This window comes from Mesoplodon bidens (genome assembly GCF_964165515.1).
Source record: "Mesoplodon bidens genome assembly, chromosome: 14".
Lineage (NCBI taxonomy): Eukaryota > Metazoa > Chordata > Mammalia > Artiodactyla > Ziphiidae > Mesoplodon > Mesoplodon bidens.
This window is the reverse complement of record NC_138170.1, coordinates 67,236,430-67,260,956: the sequence shown is the minus strand read 5'-3', so window position 1 is coordinate 67,260,956 and position 24,527 is coordinate 67,236,430. Positions and strand designations below refer to the sequence as shown.

At 37.9% G+C, this 24,527-nt stretch overlaps 1 protein-coding gene across 2 annotated transcripts in view; it reads left to right on the top strand.

The window, feature by feature from the left end:
* BABAM2 (BRISC and BRCA1 A complex member 2) overlaps positions 1–24,527 on the top strand; it is a 437,376-nt gene that overhangs the window by 103,177 nt on the left and 309,672 nt on the right. For both annotated transcript variants that reach the window (XM_081253809.1, XM_081253808.1), the window contains exon 5: positions 24,266–24,460. In XM_081253809.1, coding sequence (XP_081109935.1) covers positions 24,266–24,460 — 195 coding nt within the window. The remainder of the gene's footprint in view (positions 1–24,265; positions 24,461–24,527) is intronic.

Here is a 24,527-nt window from a genome sequence, read left to right as displayed (position 1 = left end):
TCTCACACACTTCATAGCATCTCCTAATACCTCTAAGTCAACATCACAATACCAGAAGAAGAGCAAATCTGACATCATGACCAAAAGTCTTAGAATTGAGACTTGTTAGTCTTGATTAGCCTCACTTGGGTCATCATATCCATGAACATTGTTGCCTGGGGGATAGAAGGTGATGGTCAGCCTAGCTTTGTACATGTGCTCCATTCCTTTCACAGGTGTTAGTTTTATGATTATTAATTGAGCTATACATTTTTGTTTTGTGACGTTGTCTAAATATTTGTTATATTTTACAATAAAACATTTAAAAATAATTGAATACATTTAGCATTCAAAAGTTAATATAATTGCTTAGATTCAGGAAGTCCAGTTAATCCTAAGAAGGTAATATAAAGAAAAGCACTTCTAGATACATCATGGCAAAATTACAGAAAACCAGACAATAAGAAAAATCTAAAAATAGCCAGAGAAAACAAAAGAGCAAATGTTAGACTGTTAGTTGACTTCTTATGGCAACATGGAAGATAGAAGACAGTTTAATGATATCTTTAATGTAATGAAAGAAAACCACAACCATTTAAAATTTGTATCTAGCAAAAATATTCTTTAAGAATTTAAGTGAAATAATTACATTTTTAGGTAACAAAAGCAGAGTTCATCATCAGCAAACCTTTACTAATTCTTCAGGGAGAAGAAAAGATTTCAGTTGGAAGATAAGAGATGCAGAAAGGAATGAAGAACAACAAAATCAGTGAAGGGAGATAGCAGTAAAGAGGGGATAAAATTATAAATCATCCAGAAGGTATTTCAACTACACCTATCTTATACATTTTGGTGGATGTTAGCACTTATGCTCCCAATAAAATTTATGTAGGCAAATATTAAAATTAAGTGACTTTTTCTTGGTGTTTACTTGGGAGTGGGGATGTGGGTGTCTATAGGGTGAGGAAAAAAATAGCATTAAAGCTTGGCTTTACACGTGGTCGACTTAATATTGACCATGTCTGCCATCCTTCCTTCTACTCTTCTGTTCTTGTATTGCTTTGTGTAATACTGTGATTCTTTCGTGTGGACCACTGGAAATATACTGATCCTCCTATCTCCTGAAGACTCTAATTTAGGTATTTAGTCTAGGTTAGAGCCTGGGCACCAGTGGTTTTATTATTATTTTTTTAAATAAAATTTTTATTTTATTTATTTATTTTTGGCTGTGTTGGGTCTTCGTTGCTGTGCACGGGCTTTCTCTAGTTGCAGCAAGTGGGGTCTACTCTTTGTTGTGGTGCACAGGCTTCTCATTGTGGTGGCTTCTCTTGTTGCAGAGCATGGGCTCTAGGTGCGTGGGCTTCAGTAGTTGTGGCTCGCAGGCTCAGTGGTTGTGGCTCGCGGGCTCTAGAGCGCAGGCTCAGTAGTTGTGGCGCACGGGTTTAGTTGCTCTGGGACATGTGGGATCTTCCTGGACCAGGGCTCGAACCTGTGTCCCCTGCATTGGCAGGTGGATTCTTAACCACTGTGCCACCAGGGAAGCCCCACCGGTGGTTTTAGAAAGCCAATTCTAGTGTACAACCAGGGCTGAGACCTAAGGGTACTGAAAACAAATATGGTTGAGATAGACCTGAATTCTAGTTTTAGCTCTGTTGATTACTGTGTGGGTTATGCTGGCCAAGGTACTTAGCATCTATACATTTATTTATTTATTAATAAAACTGCTAATATTAGTACCTTTATCTCACAAGGCTGTTGTGAAGAATAAAGAAAGTAACATTTGAATGGAAAAACGGAAATAAAACTAGAGGTGTAGAAGCCAAAATGACCAAGGGCAGTGTATAATCTTAACTATAGAAGGTTTAACAGATGTTTGTATTTTCTGAGAAGTCCTCTGGTTTCCCTTTATAACTCAAAGCAATTTATTCTGATCTTTGTGTTTGCATTTCAACTCATATAGAAGTGAGGTTTTGTACTTATTGAAAGTCTTTAGGGTTGGGATTATTTTGCTATACTTGGATTATCGACGGGGATGGGAATGTTAAAAAGGAAAAGAATATTATAAAATTTGAAACTGATTCTAATGTATGCTTTCTCCAACATTTTTAAAAAGCAAAAAAAAAAAAAACAAAACCCGTAGCCATTTAAAACAGTTTTTCAGATAAATTATCTGTATCCGGCTGAGAATTTTATGCCAAACTGCGGCCCCCTCACAAGCATTGGAGAGCCAAGATAGTTAAACCTGCAGAGTAAAGTGCCAGCTCAGCCCTTACAATGGTCTGATGTAATCACTTAACCACAGAATGGTTTGTAGCCTTGAATTGACAATGACTTAGTAGACCCTGTATACATTTTTAAAATGTTTTTAAGTTGTTGGGATTATGCAAATACCATAGAAGCACAATATTATTATAAGCAAAACATTCAGCATATTTAGTGCAGTTTCTTGAATATGTTTCAAGAACATTTGTGAAGAAGCCAGATTGAAAAGTAAGAAGTCTGGATTATTATAGATTTTTAAAAGAAGGACAGCTAATTACTTACAGTATCTAAAATATAGTGTACCAGAAATGATCAGTCACATTTTTAAATCAAAGGAGTCCTTTAGAAGATTTGAAAAAATTAATTGGTAAGAATAGTAATTAATATGACAATTGTAGATAATTTGTATGTTTAAAGGTACATTTTAAAAGGATTTATTTCTTTTATTACTTTGGAGATGTTTGCAGGGTTAACATGAACTTTTAGCACAGTCAGCTTCCAGGGGAATTATTTTAAAAATGTAAAGTTTGTCTCAATGAAACTCGATTTAATTTAAAAATTAGTTTATTATATTAAAAGTGTAAGTTAACCATTTGTTTTACTTTCAACCCCTACCTAGGTAATACTACTAAACCCAAATTCACTAATTCCACCCACATTAAATTTAAAAGCATTTTAGGGTCAGGAAAAGATGAAATAACTGTTTCCAACATTTGAGTTTGTATGTTCGTCTTGATATATGAATAGAACTGACTAGAAATAATTTTGGTATTAGTTATAGACTTATGTTATAAATGTATCTTTTGTAACTCATAGTGAATAAATCATAGGCACCCTTAATTATATTTTTACCAAATCAGAAAATCCGTATTAGTAATTACCAAACTTTTTTTTTTTTTTTTTTTGCGGTACGCGGGCCTCTCACTGTTGGGGCCTCTCCCGTTGCGGAGCACAGGCTCCGGACGTGCAGGCTCAGCGGCCACGGCTCACGGGCCCAGCCACTCCGCGGCATGTGGGATCTTCCCAGACCGGGACATGAACCCGTGTCCCCTGCATCGGCAGGCGGACTCTCAACCACTGCACCACCAGGGAAGCCCTATCAAACTTTTAAGACTAAAAATTAACAGCTGAAATACTATCCATGAACCTAATGACTTCCACTTCCTGAAGAGAGCCTAGGAGCCATTTCTCAGTTTTTTTGTTAGTACTTTTTTATACCTTTTTATTTATAACTATTAAAATTGTGATCTAAATTTTTGCGCTATTCTGTAACATGCCCTGTGAGAATTTTTTTCCTAAGAAAATAATGCAGTGTAAGACGTTAATAACATTTAAGATAAAGTATAAATGGAGATTTTGAAAATTGAGAAACTCTTTTAGCTAGATTAAAAAATTACGATTAATTTAATGATATAGCTTTTTTAACTTTTAGCATAAATTTAACTAGCGATTTTTAGAAATCAAAGCATAATCTTAGATATAATTTTTAGAAATAAAAGCAAAATTCTTTATAACTATAGAATTGCCTCATTTAAAAAAATTTTGTATTATGGAAAATTTCAAACATATAAAAAAGTAGAAAGTATTATATAGTGAATCCTCATGTGTCTGTCACCCATAATAATTGTCAGCTCATAATCAACCTTGTTTTATCTGTACCCTCATCCACTTACTCCCTAGCATACTGTTATTTTTTTTTAACATCTTTATTGGAGTATAATTGCTTCACAATGGTGTGTTAGTTTCTGCTGTATAACAAAGTGAATCAGCTATACAGATACATTTATCCCCATTTCTCCTCCCTCTTGTGTCTCCCTCGCACCCTCCCTATGCCACCCCTCTAGGTGGACAAATCCTGTACATTTTGTCATTTCATCTGTGAACATTTTGGTATGTTACTAAAAAAGATAAGGAATCTTTTAAAAAGCATAACCAAAATACCATTATCTTGTCTAAAAAAATTAACAGTAATTCTGTAACATCATGAAATAACCAGTGTTCAAATTTCAAATTGTCTGAATCAAAATCTATGCATTATGATTAATTGTTTTGTTTTTTAAATATCTTTTAACTTGTAAGTTCTCTCTGTCTTTTTTCCCCCATTTGCAATTTATGATTGAAGAAGCAGAGCTATTTGTCTTATAAAATTACCACAGACTAGATTCTGTTGATTGTATTCCCACGGCACAGTTTAACATGTTCCTCTGCATTTCCTATGAATTGGTAGGTGGAAATATGTCCCAGATTTTGTGCACCTTCAACCACCTGGTATGTAGTCACAAACCAAAAATAACCCCCACCCTCCCAAAAAAAGAGGTTCTGAATTTTGTGGTAGGGACTACATGCTGTATTGTATACATGAGCTATAGAGGCATCTTTAGTTTTTATTTAGACAATTGTAAATAATGCATGACTGAAGATTAAAATTTACAGTGATACTGGTTATAGCAAAATGAGACAAATGTTTGTATAGTAGATAGAAAAGAACTATCCAAAGCAACAGAAGGATTATTAAGGTAAAGTATCCTGGACTCATTCACTTTAAGGATAGCCTATTCACTTAAAAACCTCTAATGATCCACTGTGTATATGTACCACATCTTTATCCATTCCTCTGTTGATGGACATTTAGGTTGTTTCCATGTCCTGGCTGTTGTAAATAGAGCTCTAGTGAACATTGGCATGCATGTGTCTTTTTGAATTATGGTTTTCTCTGGGTATGTGCCCAGTAGTGCGATTGCTAGGTCATATGGTAGTTCTGTTTTTAGTTTTTTAAGGAACCTCCATAGTCAGCCATAAAAAGGAACAAAATTGGGTCATTTGTAGAGATGTGGATGGACCTAGACTGTCATACAGAGTGAAGTAAGTCAGAAAGAGAAAAACAAATATTGTATATTAATGCATATATGTGGAATCTAGAAAAATGGTATAGATCTTATTTGCAAAGCAGAAGTAGAGGCACAGATGTAGAGAACAAATGTATAGATGCCAAGGGGGAAGGCAGGGGTGGGAGGAATTGGGAGATTGGGATTGACGCATGTACACTATTGATACTATGTATAAAATACATAACTAATGAGAATATACTGTATACCACAGGGAAACTGTATTTGATGCACTGTGGTGACCTAAATGGGAAGGAAATCCAAAAAAGAGGGGATATATGTATGTGTATAGCTGATTCATTTTGCTGTACAGTAGAAAATAACACAACATTGTAAAGCAACTATACTCCAATAAAAATTAATATAAAATATTCATTTTTCTCTTAAAAAAACACCTCTAATGATATCACTGGTTTTTAAAAACATACTGGCAGTGTAATATGCTCTCATAAAAATGACCTTGATTCATCAGGAAAGGTGAATTATATTTAATATGGCTTATTTTGAAAGAATAACAACAACTAGAGAGTCAACAGTTTGGCACTTAAAGGATTGAAGAATTATATATCATAGCTGTAAAATATGGTGTTGTGATTAATCTGCAATTCTTGTTAATAATATATGTAAATATGTACATTTTAAAGATAGGAGTCATATATAAAAATTATAGAAGTTCTGCTTTATCAATAATTGGGAAATAAGGTATACTGGTTAATCAAATATTCAGACTCATAAAAATTTACTGTGCAAGTTATATATAGATCACCAGTTCTTTTAAAATAATTGATTTTTGATAAAATACCCTTTACACTAAAACTAGAACATAATTTGATCTTTTTTTTGATGATTCAGAAGCTTTTAAGGGGCTGTTTATAGCATCAGAATTATTATTAAGCTTGATTGTCATGATGTTGTAGCTGCGTAGTAGAGTTGATTAATGCAGATCTCCAAAGTAATATTAACTCCCAGAGAATTATCACTGGATTAGGAAAGCCCAAATGGGCTTTGTGACTGGTGTTCATAGAGAGCCAAGCAAAGAGACTTACAGGAACCAGTATGCGTGCATCTATGTGTGTGGCTGCAGACATAGATATATGTTTACATGTGTGCACATGTGCACATATTACTGTTAAATTTATAATGAATATTGTTAAACACATAACACATATATACTGACTTGTGACATGTGCAGCCATTACCAGTACTGAGGAAATTGCAAATTGGAGGAATTTGATCAGAATTTACCAAGAGGAAATTGGCTCTGAAGCATAATGATTTTGGCTGGAGAAGATAGTGATCCTGGCACAGTACACTCTCTATTTCCTTGTGAGGGCTCCAAGATGACAAGAATTAGCTACGTAGAGGCAGATGCTTGGTAGTTTTCTGGAAGCACAATTATAAGGTTTATGAAAAACAGGAAGATCAACAGCTCATGCAGGTTTTTTGAACGGGGAACTGATTTAATGTGCTGTTTTGTACCCCTTGGACCTTGCCTGTTCAGCCATGATAATTTGATTTTGTGTTTAATAATTTTTAAATTCTTATTTTAAGTGTGCTAGCTTTTGGAAAGATATATCTTAAAACGCTTTTAAGATAATATTTGTCAGACTGTTCACACTTTTAATGATTGATGACTGTAATTAGTCATATTGCAATATTGTATTTTCAGAATTGCTGTCCCGTTTTCTTTTGTCTACTTCTGCTCTTAACTGAGGATTAGCTTGGCTCCCAAGAGCCGGTATCTTTATTGACCCTGGAAAATTTTCAGATCCTTTAATATATTTAACTTAGTTTATGATGAGTTGAATAGTAGTGATCATTCATTTGACAAATAACTTGAGTGCCCACATTGAATAGCCTATGATGTCTAGTAGTACATCCCTTGTGCAGAGATCAATAAGATATTGTCCCTGTTCTCAGATAGTTTATAGTCTAATAGAGGGAAGATAATATGAAAGAACTGTATCACCCAGACAGTCATTCTTCTCGAACATTAGTGGGTGCATTGAATAGGAGAATTTTCTTTTTATCTTTAATTTTCAATGCCTGAGGAACTTTAGCCATTCGTTTTGCATTTTGCTTATGTGACGCCAATAAACACCTTATGTATCTACCACAAGTGAAGGAAGCAAGGAAGGAACTAAAAAATATCTTGGTAAATTCCCTAAAGTCTTAATTCAGGTGTTGCAAACTCAGATGCCTAAAGGAGCCAGCACGGTAATACAAATGAGTGAAAAAGATCAGTGTATAGCCCAGTGTATAGCAGGTCACAATCACCACAATTGGTGGTGATTGTGACCTGCTGAAGTGTGTATGTTTTGTCTAAAGATTTTCAAATAAAAATTTTGTGTGGCTCAGAGAAAGCATGTCTGCAGGCTGAGGCTGCCAGTTTGCAACCCCTCTGTAATTCCTTAATATAAATGGAACCAGCATAAAAGCATTTGAGAGGAAAGATGTGATTTAAAATTAAACACAAATAAATACTCCCAATTTAAGAATGATGACACCATTTGGTATGCTATTTGGTGTTTTTTTTCTGGGGCATAGATGACATTGGATTAGGAATGATGGGATCCCAGGAGGAGCCGCCTGGAAGATATAGACCTAGGCAGATGAGGGGATCAAGTTTAGTAGATTCTACTACTGTAGGAGAAATAGGAATTCACAAGAATGATCTTGGCTCTCCATCGTTGAAGATTTTTTTCTTTCAGGATATGGATAGCCCTGGATTTCAGGTGTTAATTATTGTTAGAAGCAGGTCACAGGTCTGGAGACACATTCTGTTACTTCCTGGGAAATATGCAGGGCAACTTGAATGGAAAGTTCTAGTGGATGGAGTCTTTAGCCATCATTGAAACAGTGGATCTTATGTGAAAGCCTAATGAGTTTATGTGAAATTATTTGGGTCTTTGATCACAATAAGAAAATTTGTCGGAAAGATGATCAAACTTCTGGGTTTCTACCTTGCTATCAGAATGTCTGAACATGACTCCAAAAATCACGAAACAGATTCTCTAGGGCCAGGGAGTGGGTATCACTCCAGGCTTACTGAATCAGTGTCTCAGAGTGTAAGATCTGAGAATCTGTCTTTTTGAAAGATACTTTTACAGTTATTCTGATAATAGACAGGATGGGAACTACAGCTGTAGGTAGACAAGGTTTCATATACTTGCTGGAAGATATCAGGTTTCTTTGGTCAATGAAGGTTGCATATTGACAGCCCTCTATTGAAGAATTTTTTTAAAAGTGGTGTTTATTGATAGAACCCCATTCTGTTTGATAAAAGTGTGTTGATGGTAATAGATATTGGTGGCTTAGGATGTAAGGGCATTGTTAAGGTTCTTGAGGCATTTCACTAGAGGGGTTTGTATCTGTGATTATTCACCCTGAGACCCAGGGAAGATTGTGTGGGTGGCACAATTTGAAATAGATGCTTTTGTTTAGTTGACTGTGTGGAGCACCACAGCTTTGAAACAACTGATGAGAGGAGTGGCTTTGGGGCCTAGAGAGGGATGGTGAGTTTAAGGAAGTGAAAATTGGGCTTTCCTGGTGGTGCAGTGGTTGAGAATCCTCCTGCCGATGCAGGGCACACGGGTTCGTGCCCCGATCCGGGAAGATCCCACATGCCGCGGAGTGGCTAGGCCCTTGAGCCATGGCCGCTGGGCCTGCGCGTCCGGAGCCTGTGCTCCACAACGGGAGAGGCCACAGCAGAGAGAGGCCCGCGTACCACAAAAAAAAAAAAAAAAGGAAGTGAAAATTCATGAAACCGAGTAATCACTGTGTATTGCTAAGTCGACAAATGGTTTGAGGCCATCACTGTGGCTGCTTTGTGGGGGCCTATTTTCACTCTCTCTGGAAAGAGAATTTGTGCAAAAGATATAAAGGTTTACTAGTCAAAGCTACACACCTCAAGCTCGGCATGGAGACAGCATTGATAAGACACCACAGTACAGTTTGTCCTTGCTGATTGTTTCACTCAAGTGGAGGAAAGGTAAAAATATCTCCTGTTTACAGGACCATGAAGCCAGTAAAGACCTCCTCTCTAAGCTCAGTGCTAATGAAGGGCTGGGCTGCGGCTTGTTGTGCCTTCCCAAGACACGTGGCAGTAATCAAAGTGTCCTTATCTGGACTGGAACGGTTGTTCACTTTTCTCCTTTGCATCCTTCAACAGGACTATTGGCTTTTTCAGAAGTCTCGCTTTATTACCCACTGAATCAATTACCTTACTGGTGTTTGAAAAGCTCTGGGATGGGGAACATCTCAGATACCTATTTCAGATCCATTTTAACTAAAAGTGTATTGAATGAGTTGTAATATTAACATATAGGGCTGGACTCTTCCTTCCTTCCTCCTCCCTCCCTTCCTTCCTTTTAATTTACTTTTTCCTTAAAAGAGATGATTTTTTTTTTTTTTTTTTTTTTTTTTTTGTTACGTGGGCCTCTCACTGTTGTGGCCTCTCCCCTTGCGGAGCACAGGCTCCGGACGCACAGGCTCAGCGGCCATGGCTCACAGGCCTAGCTGCTCCGCGGCATGTGGGATCTTCCCAGACCGGGGCACGAACCCGTGTCCCCTGCATCGGCAGGCGGACTCTCAACCACTGCGCCACCAGGGAAGCCCAAAAGAGATGATTTTAATCATTGTTGGGTTAGTGGAAATAGATTAATCCTCTGTGTAGATTTTCCTGCAGATAATGTAAGAAGCTAACTATTTTCTCTAGCAGAAAACATAAGGACCCACGTCAAATCTATACTTTAGATTAAAGGGCTTTTAAATAGTTTTGAGTTTATGCATGTCTCCCTCTATTCTGTGTCTTAGAGGAGGTAAAATAGTGATATGGTGTATCAGTACTCTTTTTTTTTTTTTTTGCTGTACGCGGGCCTCTCACTGTTGTGGCCTCTCCCGTTGCGGAGCACAGGCTCCGGACGCGCAGGCTCAGCGGTCATGGCTCACAGGCCCAGCCGCTCCGCGGCATGTGGGATCCTCCTGGACCCGGGGCACGAACCTGTGTCCCCTGCATCAGCAGGCGGACTCTCAACCACTGCGCCACCAGGGAAGCCCTAGTACTCTTTTATTTCTTCTTTCTTTCTTCTCCTTCTCCTCCTTACTCTTCTTCTTCTGACAGAAAACCTGATTCAAACTGGCTTAAACAATAGAGGGAGTTCATTGGCTTACAGAACTTAAAAGACCAGAGGTGGGCTTCAGATAAGGCTTGGTCCAGTGGCTACAATCATGTCATTTAAGGACCTAGTTTCTATTTCTTTTCTTCTCTGCTCTGCCTTCCACTGTGTTGACTTTATTCTCAGTCTTCATATCCACCCAGGGGCTCAAGTCTCTTCCTTTGGGAATATAAAATTGTTACTCCAATTCAGACTTTGTATTCTCCTATCATGGGAGGAAGGAATACTTATTTCTCAGAAGTCCCAGCTGATGTCTTTCATTTTTCTCATTGGGTTTGATTGGATATGTGCACATAGCTGAATTTCCTAGGTGCGTAGGAAATGTTGATGGGGTTAGGCAGTCAGGACCTGTGGAGGTTCTTACTCAAAACCCATGCCTGAGAATGGGGAGGGGTGGCTTCCCAAAGGACATTTGGGATTGTGTTACCAGAAGGGAAATGGGTGTTGGAAATAAAACAATAGATGTCTACAAATGTGGGTTTAGACCAAGGACATTATATGGACCTAGGGTGAGGTAGAGTTTTTAGGGGGAAGGATAAAGACATTGAAAGCTCTTACTACCTTGTGTATTGCATTTAGCAGATGTCTTTTCCTTTAGTTCCCCTTTAGTTCCTTTAGTTTACATGGCTTTTCCTTCCTTGCTCTTACAGCTGCCTGTGGCTGGGGCAACAAGAAGAGCTTGAGGCAGCCTCCTTTCCAGTTGGAGTTTCCCCTGATCATTCACACACAGACTAGGACACTGGTATTACTAGGACACTGGTTGCTCTAAGCCCACTGGCCAGGAAGGCCCAGGACTGGGATTTTGGCTAAGAGGAAGACGGTCTGGCAAATACTGCAGGCCTAGAATTAAGTCCAGGGAGCTCAGCTAAGGTGAGGAGAAGCAGTTGTACAGTGTAAATCATTGTAGCCCAGGGGCCAGGTCTATCTAGGGAAATCATCTAGGGCAGGGGTCAGAAACCAGGGGTCAGAGCTTGCAGGTGTTTGGTTAAAAAATAACAACTTGGTTGAAGCTGTTTGTTCTCTGTCCTGTTCCATACTGCTCCTTCCTATAGGTCTTTTTGTGATTATCTTTGTAATTAGTTGGAAAGAAATGAGAATCTACCCTGAGGTCGGTCCTGACTGAGGCAGAAAAAAAGTTGTCTTGATAGGGGAGAATGGATAGGACCCCTGTGATGTTGTGACTCACCTATAAAACACTATAAAACACTCAGTGCCAACAGAGTATCACTTCAATCATCTTTTGCCATGATTTAAATAATTTGCTCCAAGCTTAAAATCTCTGTGCAGATGGGATTCTTAATTTTCTAGGTTTAAAAGACTCCTGAAGACATTTTCTAATGAAAAGTGAAACCCCAACAAAGTGTTTGCTTTAACTAAATGATTGCAGTTAATTTCTTGTAAAGAAACACAGAAACACACTTTAACTTAAAATAAGCTCACACTGTTGTTTCTTGTAGTACAGCCAGGAAAACCAGTAACAAGCTGTTTCCTTCAAAATCACATCCCTGGATGATATTCGAGCAACCTGGACAATTTAAATGCATCCCCAGGAAAAACAATTTGAATTAAGTTGGAAATCATATTTGCTAATTTCCTTTCTGCCATTGCAATGTTGCCTTTTATTCTCAGAGTCTGAGTAGCCTTGATTGAGAAGGTGTGTGGCATCAGTGTCTCAGGTAAATAGTAACTTTCATTTCAGAGCCACAGCCAATCTTAGGTCACAGAAGGATTTTTTTTTTTTTTTTTGTAATTGTTGGGGTCTTGGTAAACTGGATGCATGCACAACTTAAAGGAATTTAAATTTCTTTAAAACACTTTGTTGGCCAGACAGAAGGATTTCTAATGTTTAGGGTTCATTAATCAAATTTTAGTCTACACTGGCATTTTCTCCAAAATTGAGCTTAATAATATTATTTATTCGTACTTTTTTTGAGAAACAGTAGGTGTAAAACTTGAGCATTTTGGCCCCAAATAGATTTGATTTTGTATGTGAAAGATAGCACCTTAAAGTTGTGTGGACAAAGACAACATCTTAGGGAAGAAATAGAGTGGATTTAGTTGTTATTAAATTCAGCATTCAGTGATTTTAGTGTTTCCAGTCTTAGTTCTTTTATACACATTTTGGAAAAGATAACATTCCTATTCTCTAAGTGGTTGTACTGTTAAGAGAAGAAAGGCTAGTAAAGGTTCTGGGAAGGGTACTCTTTCAAGTATGTTTCACCTGGGGAGGTGGGTTTCAAGATAGAAAAGAATCTGCTCTTTACTCTCTTCCTCTTAATAAACAAGGAAGGCTGGATCAAGAGATGTGGTTTGAGATTCCTTTCTTCCTCTGCTCCCTCCCACCTCCCTCCTTGCTTCCATCTCTCCACCCCCAATTGCAGAGAAAGAAACAGAACTTAGAAAATGTGCTGGGTGATCCTAGAGACCTATTTGAAGTGGTAGTTCAGGATGTCGTGAGGCTGCATGCTGATCACTTTCTTTTTAGAGGAGCTGACAGGTAATCTGTAGAGCAACTTCTGATGGACAAGAAGGGATATTACAATTTTTTGAGTTTTTTAAATGGAGCCAAAGCTACAATTTTTAGATACTTTTGTATATTTTAGATTAAAAGCATGGTTGACTGTGGAAGAAAGCAAACAAGTATGTCAGTTCCAATGAGTCTGTCACCCTAGCACAAAATTGGGATGGTAGAGAAATTCTGGTGTGATGCACCAGTAGGTCATCTCTTGGTAGATATTTGAAGATTCCCCAGAACTCCTCTGTTAATTGGAAGTTTCGCTTACCTAGCAACTGTCGGTGAGGCTGCCTACTGAATGGCATTTCAAAAAATTCAGATTTAGAATTCTTTATTTTGCTTTTTCTTCCTTATGAGCCTGTTGGTTCTATCATAAAATCATGTGGGAAAGTGATTTTTCATAAACTGAGCTATTTGTGTATTTTGATTGATTGTAAGCCAGGGAATGGACTGCTGTATTTTTTTTTTTCCTGCAAGACAATAAAAAAGACTTTTTAGAAAAGCCTAGATCACAAAAAGGTTAAAAAAAAAAAAAAAAAAATCCCGGGAAGTTGATTGTTGATTGAGAGGGAGGTCAGAACCTTGGAGAGCGCTAGAGGAAGCAGGGGCAGAACCACGGCAAAAGCTGCCATGACTGGCCCCAAACAGACTGGGTTTTTTGAGAAGATGGCAGTTCCACTTTGCTTATTGTCAAGATATGTATGATTTAAGGAGATAAATCCCTTTTACTCCAAGCATGAGCTGTATACATAGACTAATTTGTTGACTTGGGACTATAGTCTTAAAAACTAGAGAAAATGCTTTTCTTCAGCACATCTTGTAGGTCCTCCAGGCCATTTTATTATTCTGGATTCCTCCTAGGAGGGCCTCCAGGGTCAAGATGAAGATGGTCACAAATAGGAAGGGTAAAAGAAGCATAAGATTTCAGAGAAGTATTCACTACTTATTAGACTAGCCCCATTTTTCCAAAAAATAATTTTTTTTTTCAAATGACATCTTAGGCAAAACTTCAACAAAACCCAAACCCAAACCCAACCCAACCCAACCAAACCAAACCAAAACCAAAAGCAGAATGGCAGAGGCATCCTGGTTAAAACAGGTTAAGAGGTCGGAGTACCTTCTACTCACATTACTTTAGTAGCAGCCACTGAACACAGGCTGCAAATTGCCACATTTTACCAGAATACATTCAGTTTACTGGTCAGACATAGTTCTTAAGTAAGTGTGAGAATTTAACTTAGCTGTACTTTTAGGAATGCTTTTACTAGCCCGTATTAATCCCAGAAGTGGCCTTATATTGGTTGCCTTCTTAGCTATTCATTTGGATGTCACAGATTTGCATCTCTTTCTAATTAGCTTCTGTGCTTCCAAGAAGCCACTGAGTTTTCAAGACTGTAATTAACAACAACTTCAAAGAACATGGCAACATTCTCACATCTCAGACTCAATCAGCTCTGCTTACAAGGATGAAGAGAATTATTAGAATATTGGAAAATAAAGCCACTGAGGATTATAAAACTACCCTGATTAAATTTTTGCTGCACCAATAGTTATTTCTGTGAGCACTCTACAAATTGTATTAGAGCAGAGAATACAACTAGGATGTTCTTTCCCCTTCCACATGCCCCATTTTGTTTTTAATAGTTGACTCTTCTCAAATATAAAATGCCAAAACATTAACTACAAGTTAATTATAACTGTAAGGGATATGATTGGGAGTGCTGTGTTGTCTTTTTTGTTAGCTACATGACTATAAATATATGAAGGGAAGTTATATGGGAAAGGAAATAGACTTGCTCTGTATAGTCCCAAAGTTAGTTTCTCTTAATCCAACTGTCCTCTCACCCACTCCCAAATTTATGTTATGTTAACTCTACTTTAAGAAGTTAAGAAGTTGGTATATTTTAAGAAAGTATGAAAAAATGTTTAAAGTAATTTCACTTAAGTTATTTCAGATGCTATATTAGAGGAGTTATAAATACTCAACCCTGTTCTAATGTATAGTATAGACATTCATTTCTGATAATACTTGGTCCTCTTAAAAACAGATCAAATAGAAAATTTATTTTTGTTATCTTTTGTATTCTCTGGGTGAAGTGACATCTTAAAGATTCATGCTGTTCAGTTACAGTTCTGTTAGAAATGTAAGATGTCAATTGGTCATTTCCTGAGACTTTCCACTGGAGGAGTGTAATACAAAAGAGTTTCGGTTGAGAGAAGAATACATTCCTACAACTGTGGCTGTTACATTATAGCATATTGCATTAGCTTTCTGGAAATGTTCTGTGAGGCTTGGAACTTAAGAAACACCAGGTTCAAGGTTACTTGAAGCGTATTTATTTAGAAAGATTTATTCTCCAGAAGGCTGTGGAACTAACTTTTAGTTGATCAGAAGAGATGATTGAAGTCTCATAAGATATGTAGATGGCAAGGGAAATTTTTTAAACTTTGAGATTGAGAAGCAGGTTGAAATGAAATATCTGAAGTATGCTATTTTATTGAAAATGTATCTTTTTTCATTATGGTATATGCATGTGTTTTACATGTGCACATATACACATATACATACATATCTGTAGACACATACTCAGAAAATTTGGAAAACATAGAAAATTAGGAAGAAGGAAAAAGAAAAACTCTTCTAAAGAGCTCCCAACTATAGACATCAGTTGTTAACATTTTTTATAGTAATTCTTCTGTGGATAGATGGTTTTTGCTGTGGAGGGTTGGAGGGGTAGGGGTAGTCAAAAGTTGTGATCATAATGTATATATAGTTTTATATCTGTCATCATTTAATATTTTAATGAAAGTACTTCCTATGCTGTTACATAGTATTTTTGAACATATTGGCTGCATATTATTCCTTTGAATGACTGTAACAGTTTTTCAACTGTTTCTTATTGTCAGGCTTTTTAGGTTATTTGCAATTTGCAATTTTATGATATTATAAATGACTCAAAGTATATTTTTTGTCTATGAAGATTTTTTTCCCCCTTATTTTTGTTGTTTTCTTAGATAGATTCCCAGAAATAGGATTTCTAAGGGTATTGAGATTTTGAGAATGAACATTTTTAAGACTCTTGATAAATAGGATTTCTAGGGGTAATTGAGGTTTTGAGAATGAACATATTTAAGATTCCTTTTTCTTTTTTTAACTTGGAGTGTAGTTGCTTTGCAGTGTTATGTTAGTTTCTGCTGTACAATGAAGTGAGTCAGCTATATGTATACATCTATCCCCTCCCTCTTGGGCCTCCCCTGACCCCATCCCACCCATTTAGGTCATCACAGAACACTGAGCTGAGCTGTCTGTGCTATACAGCAGGTTCCCACTAGTTATCAGTTTTACACATGGTAGTGTGTGTATGTGTGTGTGTGTATATATATGGGACAAAAATCTTCCTAAAAAAATCATATATATAAAATGCTTGTAGCAGTCTGTGCTCTTATGTGTAAAGTGTCTGTTAAAGTACATCCTCACCAACATTAGTTATTTGTTTACAGAAAGAACTTGGCTAATTTAAGATGGAAATTTTGTTTCTAATAATTATTGCTTGATTTTCTTGTCTTGTGGGGAATGCTGGGTGAGGGGCAGGCCATATTAGTAAGTCCCAGGGGAACAAGAAACAACTTGTGGGACTGAGGCCCTGTCTTGGAGTAAAAGTCAGGCTAATGAGTTCAAACTAAGACCTGATCCAAGGGAGCCAGTTGAACCATGGGAAGCAGGTCATGGAGCTTCAAAGAGGAGAGGAGGAAGCTCCGAGTGAGCACAGCCAGAGGTCACATGTGGGAACACCCAACAAGGGCCAGACATTGGTACTTTACGAAGTCCCAGTGTGGCTCCTTCTGGGGGATAAGAGCAGTCTTCTTGGAGAGTGGCAGAGGGAGATTCTGACAGTGTAGGTGGGAGGGAGATTTACCTCATGCTTTAGACTCTTTTATGCTATTGGAAAAAAATGCTATTGCTTTTACCTTATGTACATAGTACTGTTTCAACGAAATATTAGTCTATGAAAAAGAAGAAATCAGGAAAATCACATTTCTTTGCTTATTAATAAGGTTACATACTTTTCATATCTTGTTTTTTAACTTTTTATTGAGATGTAATTGACATATAATATCGTGTTAGTTTTAGGTGTACATTTTGATTTGATATGTGTATGAATTATGAAATGAATACCACAATAAATTTAACTTTCATCACCACACATAGTTCCAGATTTCTTTTTCTTGTGATGAGAACTTTGAAGATGTACCATCTTAGCAACTTTCAGTTTTACATGGTAAATTAACTGTAAAAAAATGTTCTTTCTAAATCCTTCTGCTGTCTTAACTCTTGGAGGAGTATAGGTAGAAGGCCTACTTAGTGCTATATAGTACAGTATTCTATGTTGTATACAATGCTAGAGAGTTGTGTGAAATTTTATAGTTAGAAGTTTCAGACAACTTTAAAGAAGTATTGCTAATTTATGCCTGTACTTTATCCTTTTATTGATTGAAAGTTTTTATTATAAGCTTTATTTTATTTTTTTTTATTTTTTTTTTTTTTTGCGGTACGCGGGCCTCTCACTGTTGTGGCCTCTCCCGTTGCGGAGCACAGGCTCCGGACGCGCAGGCTCAACGGCCATGGCTCACGGGCCCAGCCGCTCCACGGCATGTGGGATCTTCCCAGACCGGGGCACGAACCCGTGTCCCCTGCATCGGCAGGCGGACTCTCAACCACTGCGCCACCAGGGAAGCCATAAGCTTTATTTTTTAAAAGAAAACCTTTTTCCCTTAGAAGATTTTTTTCCCCTTCATTATTAGGCGGTGATGGTCCCAGGGCTCATTTGCTAATTTGCTTGTTTCCCTTCTTCATCTCCACAGCGCTGTGAACCTAGTACATTGTTTCCCAGCTTTTTTCATATACTGGTGTCATTGTGAATGAATTTGCTTCCGTATGGCTGAGAAGCCTTGTTTTGAATAAGTGAGATGTGATTGGCGGGTGAAGTGAGTTAAGCATCTGAAAAAGTTATCCTTCGCTATGTTTCTCACATAAGGAAGCTCACATAAGGAGCTGAGGATTGGTTGTGCTTTTTCAAGTCTGCGGGGCCATTGATTTGGGAGTATAATGTGCGTGATGGAGCGTATTGATGAGAGAGATGTGGGAAGGTTGAGGGTCACATGAACAGGAGCATCCCTCAAGTCAGGCAGCCTGGACAGGGAGCCAAAGTGAGGAATCAAGAATTATTGCTAGATGGGAGACAGGTTGTGACTACAAAGAGGCAGATGCCAATTCTTTGGTTAGAAATGGATACTTTAGTGACCTGAATGGGGGAAGGTTGTCAGGTTTACATTCTACACTCTCAGTTCTACACTTGAGTATCCTCAGAGTTATTCAACCTCTCTAGTTAAGCAGTCTTGGAAAAAGCACTGCTGTGATACCTTCCCTGAACTGCTGCATAGGTGTCTGGTGAGAATGAATAAAGTTTCATAATAGTAGTTAATTCTTTTGCTTTTGTCTCTTTTATCATATTATATCACTTTCTCCTAATGCATTTTCATTACTCTTTTCTATGTTAGTATATTATGTGTCCTGTGCCTATTCTTCTTGACCATCCACATTTCAGATTTCCTCTTTCATGTATTACCAAAAATAAGCAGAATAAGAACTTTGTGCATAGAAAGAGAAACTTATTTTTCTCTTTTTCGTAAAGAGGCCTCTTAATTTATGCTCTCTCACCTTTTCCTTGAGGAAGCTTTGGGTATTTTTCTCTATCTCCTACTCAAGAGAGTGGAAAACCCCAATGTCCTGCATTGTTAGACTTGTTTTTAAAATATGCTTTAGTCTTAGGAAGTGACCAAAAAAATCTTGTATATCTTCAGGGTTCTCGCCTTTTAGGCCAAGTAGTTCAAAGCATAAATTACTTAATATGTAAAAGTGGTCAAGTAGCAGTAGTAGAGGAATTTTTATCACTGTGAGCATGTCTCTGCTTCCCTTGATGGGAATGTTTTTCAGCTAAATCATTTCCCAGTGAAGTCTGCATTGAATGGCCAAAGAGGTCAAATGCATTTCCATGTATTGGGAGGTTGTATTTAATGGAAAGGGACTGCTTGGCATGTCTTTACTATGCATTTAACAATTAGATTGAATCACTTGAAATGAATTCAAATTGGTAAGAGGTGTTTGCCAGCTTATATGCTTTCATAATTTAAAAAAAATTTGTGGATGTAAGCTTGTAACTTGCCAAATAGCTAAAGAGAAATGATAGAATTAAGAGTTTAAATTGAGGCAGCTAAAGCTTTTTCTTTTTGTACTGGAACAAGGACTTGAAAGGAATACTTGACCAGGAAATGGAAGATGTGTATTTTTCCTATTTATCAGTGTTTAATGATGATCTCTGAAGGAAGTGCAGAGCCAGCTATATAATGATCACTCTAAGTTCTTCTATACTGTGTTGTTATATCCTTCTGTGGTCTTGAGTAGCCCCAAAGGACCTCAGGCTCTTGAGGTCCAGAGGTTTGCCTGTGAGGACTTTGTACTCTTTCTGTCAAATCGCTTCATAGCAAGGGTCCTCTGTCCTTCAGTGTAGGATGCTGAAGCTCTTACTTTTTCCTGTGTTCATCAAGTCTTCATTTGGATATCCCTTAAGACCTATCTTTCCTATAAGTTTAGTGGTGTCTCCATTGTCATTTAGTCCCTAAATCAACCCACGCAGTGGAGCAAAGTAATTACCATCCTTTTAAAGGATGCATTTCTTTACCTTTTGTTTGTTTTCTTTTGATAGGAGACTTTTCTGGTGAGATTGGTCATGATATCAATGAATGTGGTTTTTTGAAATGATATAAATGCAATATATCAACATTTGGAAGATCCGTATAACTCAGTGAATCGGTATTTTCTAAATGATCAATGCATGATACAAAGTCATACACAAGTAAAAGCTTCATTTAAAGTGTAGGAGAGACAAATGGAATTTAGGGTAAGAGTATGAAGTGTTTATTAATATAGTTTTATCCTACTGTATAACACAGGGAACTATATTCAATATCCTGTAATAAACCATAATGGAAAAGAAAAAAAAGTAGTTTTAGATTCCACATTGCAACTAACCTTTAAGAAACTGCCACTTGTTGAGTTTTGGTGTAGTATCAAAGAAGAAGATCCAGAATTATTTGAAAAGGCTATTAAAATACTCGTCTTTTTTCAGAGTACATATTTGAATGAGGTTGGATTTTCTTCATATACTTCAGCCAAAACAGCATATTGCAACACTGAATGTAAAAGCACATATGAGAATCCAGCTCTTTAATTAAACCAGACATTAAAGAGATTTGCAAGAATATGAAACAATGCCATGCGTCTCATGAGTTTTTGGGAAAATACAGTTTTTTCATTAAAAAATGTTTTTATGTTAACATGTAGTAGGATTGTTATTTTAAAATGAATTAATAAATATTAAAAAAATTTCTCAGTTTTCATTTTTAATATAGTAAATTTAACCCATATAATTCATATATATAGAAGCTCCTTAGAGTCCTCAATACTTGTTAAGAGTGTGAAAGGTTCCTGAGACCAAAATGTGTAAGAACCTCTGCTGTGGTGCTTAAGCAGGGACTTGGAGTCAAATTGCTTAAGTTTGAAACCTAGTTTTATTGTTTAATAGCTCTGTGACCTTGGATGGGATACCAAACTACTTTTGGCCTCAGTTTCCTCACCTATAAAATGGTATAATAATATAACATAGGTTGTCATAAGGATTAACTTGAATATACGAAAAGTTCTTAGAACTTCTATGGTACTCAGCAAGCTCTATAATTACTGCCTGTTGAACGTTTGTAATGTATTGATGTTTTCCTTTATAGGTGCTAAATTTCTAGATTTCTAGAGATTAGGTGTTTTGGGGTATTGACCTGGTCTGTTATCAATAAAGTCCCTGATATTCTTAACTTCTCTACCCCTTTTTCTTCTAAGTCAGTGGTTCTCAACCTTTGCTACAGGTTGAATCACCTGGGGAGCTTTAAAAAACAAACAAACAAACCCCATTACCGAAGACATACTCCAGATTAACTCAGTTAAACCAGAGTCTGGAGGTGGGCGTAGGGCCCAAGCATTAGTATTTCTAGGTGATTCCAGTTTGAAGATTGATGACCACCACTCTAAAGCCTGAGTATTCAGACCCTCTACCCTGAGATTCTGTCTTTCCCTGCATGTTCTCAAGCGAATTGTAGCTGATTTCTCGCTCACCTCTTGTATCACTGTACTTGGAGGGGTGGTAGGTGTTCTTGCTCCTCAGTGCTGCTGCCAAGGAAAGGTCATTCCCTTTTCCCTGACCCCACCCCCAGCCTTGAAACTCAGGCCCTCAGGCAGTGGGACCCACCACCCCCTAGAGACATTCTTTGAAGATTTTAGCACATGGCTCACTGTCATTTTCTCAGCACTATTGCTCTTGCTGTGATTCCAGGTGATTTAATATTCATACAAATGCTCCTTCCAACACGCAGGCCTCTCAGTCCCTGAGTTCCTTTCCTCTAGTGGTCTCGTCCTTCCTTCACCTCCTCAGCCAGGCACATGCTCAGCCAGGCCTCATCAATACCGCTATAGATCACGTCCATCATCTCAGTTGCAAACATCCCATTCTCTGACCACGCCTCGTGTCTTTCCGATTTCCTCTTTTTAGCATCTCAACTCCAACAATTCTTCCAGCTCACCAGGACCATGGGTCCTACCACCTTTTCACTAACTCTCACTTCCCTTATGAACTTACTTTGCTTTTTCCTGGCTTAACGTCAGTGGTCCATAATTATGATCATTCTTTTGCAAACCCTCTAAGATCTCTTGCCCCTCTTTCTTTTGTACTTACCTGGCAAAATCCCAACCTTTGTTAAATCCAGATTCCTCCCGCTCCACATTGCACCCAGGCAAGGGAATTTATGCTAATTGGTCTCACTTAAAAATCATACCTCAAGGGCTTCCCTGGTGGCACAGTGGTTGGGAGTCCACCTGCCGATGCAGGGGACACGGGTTCATGCCCCGGTCCGGGAAGGTCCCACATGCCGCGGAGCGGCTGGGCCCGTGAGCCATGGCCGCTGAGCCTGCGCGTCCGGAGCCTGTGCTCCGCAACGGGAGAGGCCACAGCAGTGAGAGGCCCGCGTACCGCAAAAAAAAAAAAAAAAGAAAAAAAAATCATACCTCAAGCTCAGTGGGACTTTTGGTGCTAATTGGAATGCCTCCTCCATTTCCCCAGTCCATTTATTGCTCCCCCATTTCCCCAGTTCATTTATTGTTTATTGCTCTAAATGACTATTTCATACCTTCTTCTTAAACTTCCCATATCCCCTCCTTCTTCCTCACTCTCAGCTGATGACCTTATTTTAAGGAGAAAACGTAAGCTCCCAGTAGAGAACCGCCACGAGCTCTTATCAGCACTTAGGGCAGTCTGCCTGCATTTGTACTCCTAAGCTGGCCTCTTCTGTACCTACGGATGGACTCCCTGTGCTCATTGCTAGGGCAACCCTCTTGGAGATCCCATCCCTACCTCCCTAATCGTTATCTTCTCTGGTGGAACCTTGCTCCACCTCCCTTTACATCAGTACGTTCCCCCCTCTGTGGGGATATTCCATCAAGCTGTAAACATCTGAGCACAACTTTTTCTTGACCCCGCATCTGCCTCTTGTCTGTATTAGCTGTCTGCAGTTTCTTTCTACTCATCCTGTCTTTAAACCTCCACAGTCAAGCTTCTATTTCACCAAAGCAGCACTTGCTGAGCAAACTATTGACCTGTGTCAATAGACCCAGCAGTCAATTGCCAAGCCTCATGTTACTCTCAACACCATTTGACCCAGCTGATCACTTCTCTTTTGAAGCCCTTCCTTCATCACTTTTCAGGGATGCATGCTTTATTTTTCTCAGTAGCATTTATTACCATCTGATATTGTTTATTCTTTATTTTGGCCCACAAAAATGTAAGCTCCTTTAGCAAGGACTTGGCTTGTTCCTGTCACTGCCTAGAACAGTGGCTGATACAGAATAGGTACTTGATAAGTATCTGTTGAATGAATGAGAGCTTAACAGCTACTATATACTTACCAGATCTTTCCCAGCTCCTTTCCTGGTCATAAGCTATCAGAGCCATTCCCTTCCTCTTTTTCTTTGAACTTTGCATTTCCTAATTGTATTTTCCCTCATCTCTACTCCATTCCTATCTTTTTCAGACTGAACCACCACCATTGTGCTTATATTTCTGTGGGGTGCTAATGTTTACAGAGCATTTATTTATGTCTAGTATTACAGATGCAGATGGTCTGTGGATCTGAGTTGAATTGACATTAGCTTTTAATGCTGAATTTAGGTGCAGAGGGAAAAAAAATTAAAATTATGAAAGACTGTGAAACAAATTCAGTCTTCCAGGGCTAAAATTATGGTCTTCTAGGATGTTTAGGTTTCTTGTTTTGTTACTACCCTACTTTACACTTTACTGTTTCTGCCTACCCACGGTGGAATTCTCCTTGATTTTCTGCAAGAATTTTTAGAAGGCAGGAAAACTCACCAAGCTCAAAAGACCCTTCTAACTTCAGCTCTGAGTTTATCATAAATTAAGAGTAGTCTGTTTCCCTATTAGATTGTTGGTGGGAATGTAAATTGGTTCAGCCACTATGGAAAACAGTATGGAGGTTCCTTAAAAACACTAAAAACAGAGTTGCCATATGATTCAGCAATCCCACACCTGGGCATATATCCAGAGAAAACTCTAATTTGAAAAGATAAATGCACCCCAGTGTTCATAGCAGCACTATTTACAATAGCCGAGACATGGAAGCAGCCTAAGTGTCTGTTGGCAGATGAATGGCTAAAGAAGATGTGGTACATGTATACAATGGAATACTACTCAGCCATAAAGAAGAATGAAATAATGCCATTTGCAGCTACATGGATGGACTTAGAGGTTATCATACTAAGTGAAGTAAATCAGAAAGAGAAAGACAAATACCATGTGATATCACTTACATGTGGAATCTAAAATGTGATACAAAGAAACTTATTTACAAAACAGAAACAGACTCACAAACATAGAAAACAAACTTATGGTTAACAAAGGGAGAAGGGGGTGGGGGAGGGATAAAATAGAAGTTTGGGATTAGCAGATATATTTTATATATATATATATATAAAATAGATAAACAACAGTCCTACTGTATAGCACAGGGAGCTATATTCAACATCCTGTAATAAGCCATATGGAAAAGAATATGAAAAAGATTATATATACATATATGTTTAGCTGAATTCCTTTGCTGTACAGCAGAAACTAACACAACATTGTAAATCAACTATACTTCAATAAAAAAAAAGAGTAGTCTGTTTCTCTTAGATTTTCATTATTCTTTTTCTCTATATTGATGTGCGAATATGATACTGGATTTGTGTGAAAATGCATTTGTTACTGGTCTTTTATTTTTGGCTTCTGCAGAACCTTGCCTCCTGGAATCCATCAAATCCTGAATGTCTCTTACTTGTGGTGAAGGAACTTGTGCAACAATATCACCAATTTCAGTGCAGCCGCCTCCGTGAGAGTTCCCGCCTCATGTTTGAATACCAGACGTTACTGGAAGAGCCACAGTATGGAGAGAACATGGAAATTTATGCCGGGAAAAAAAACAGCTGGGTAAGGTTTTTTGAGAATGGGAGAAAAAAGGTCACTTTATCTGTAATAGAATAAAACACTCAATTCA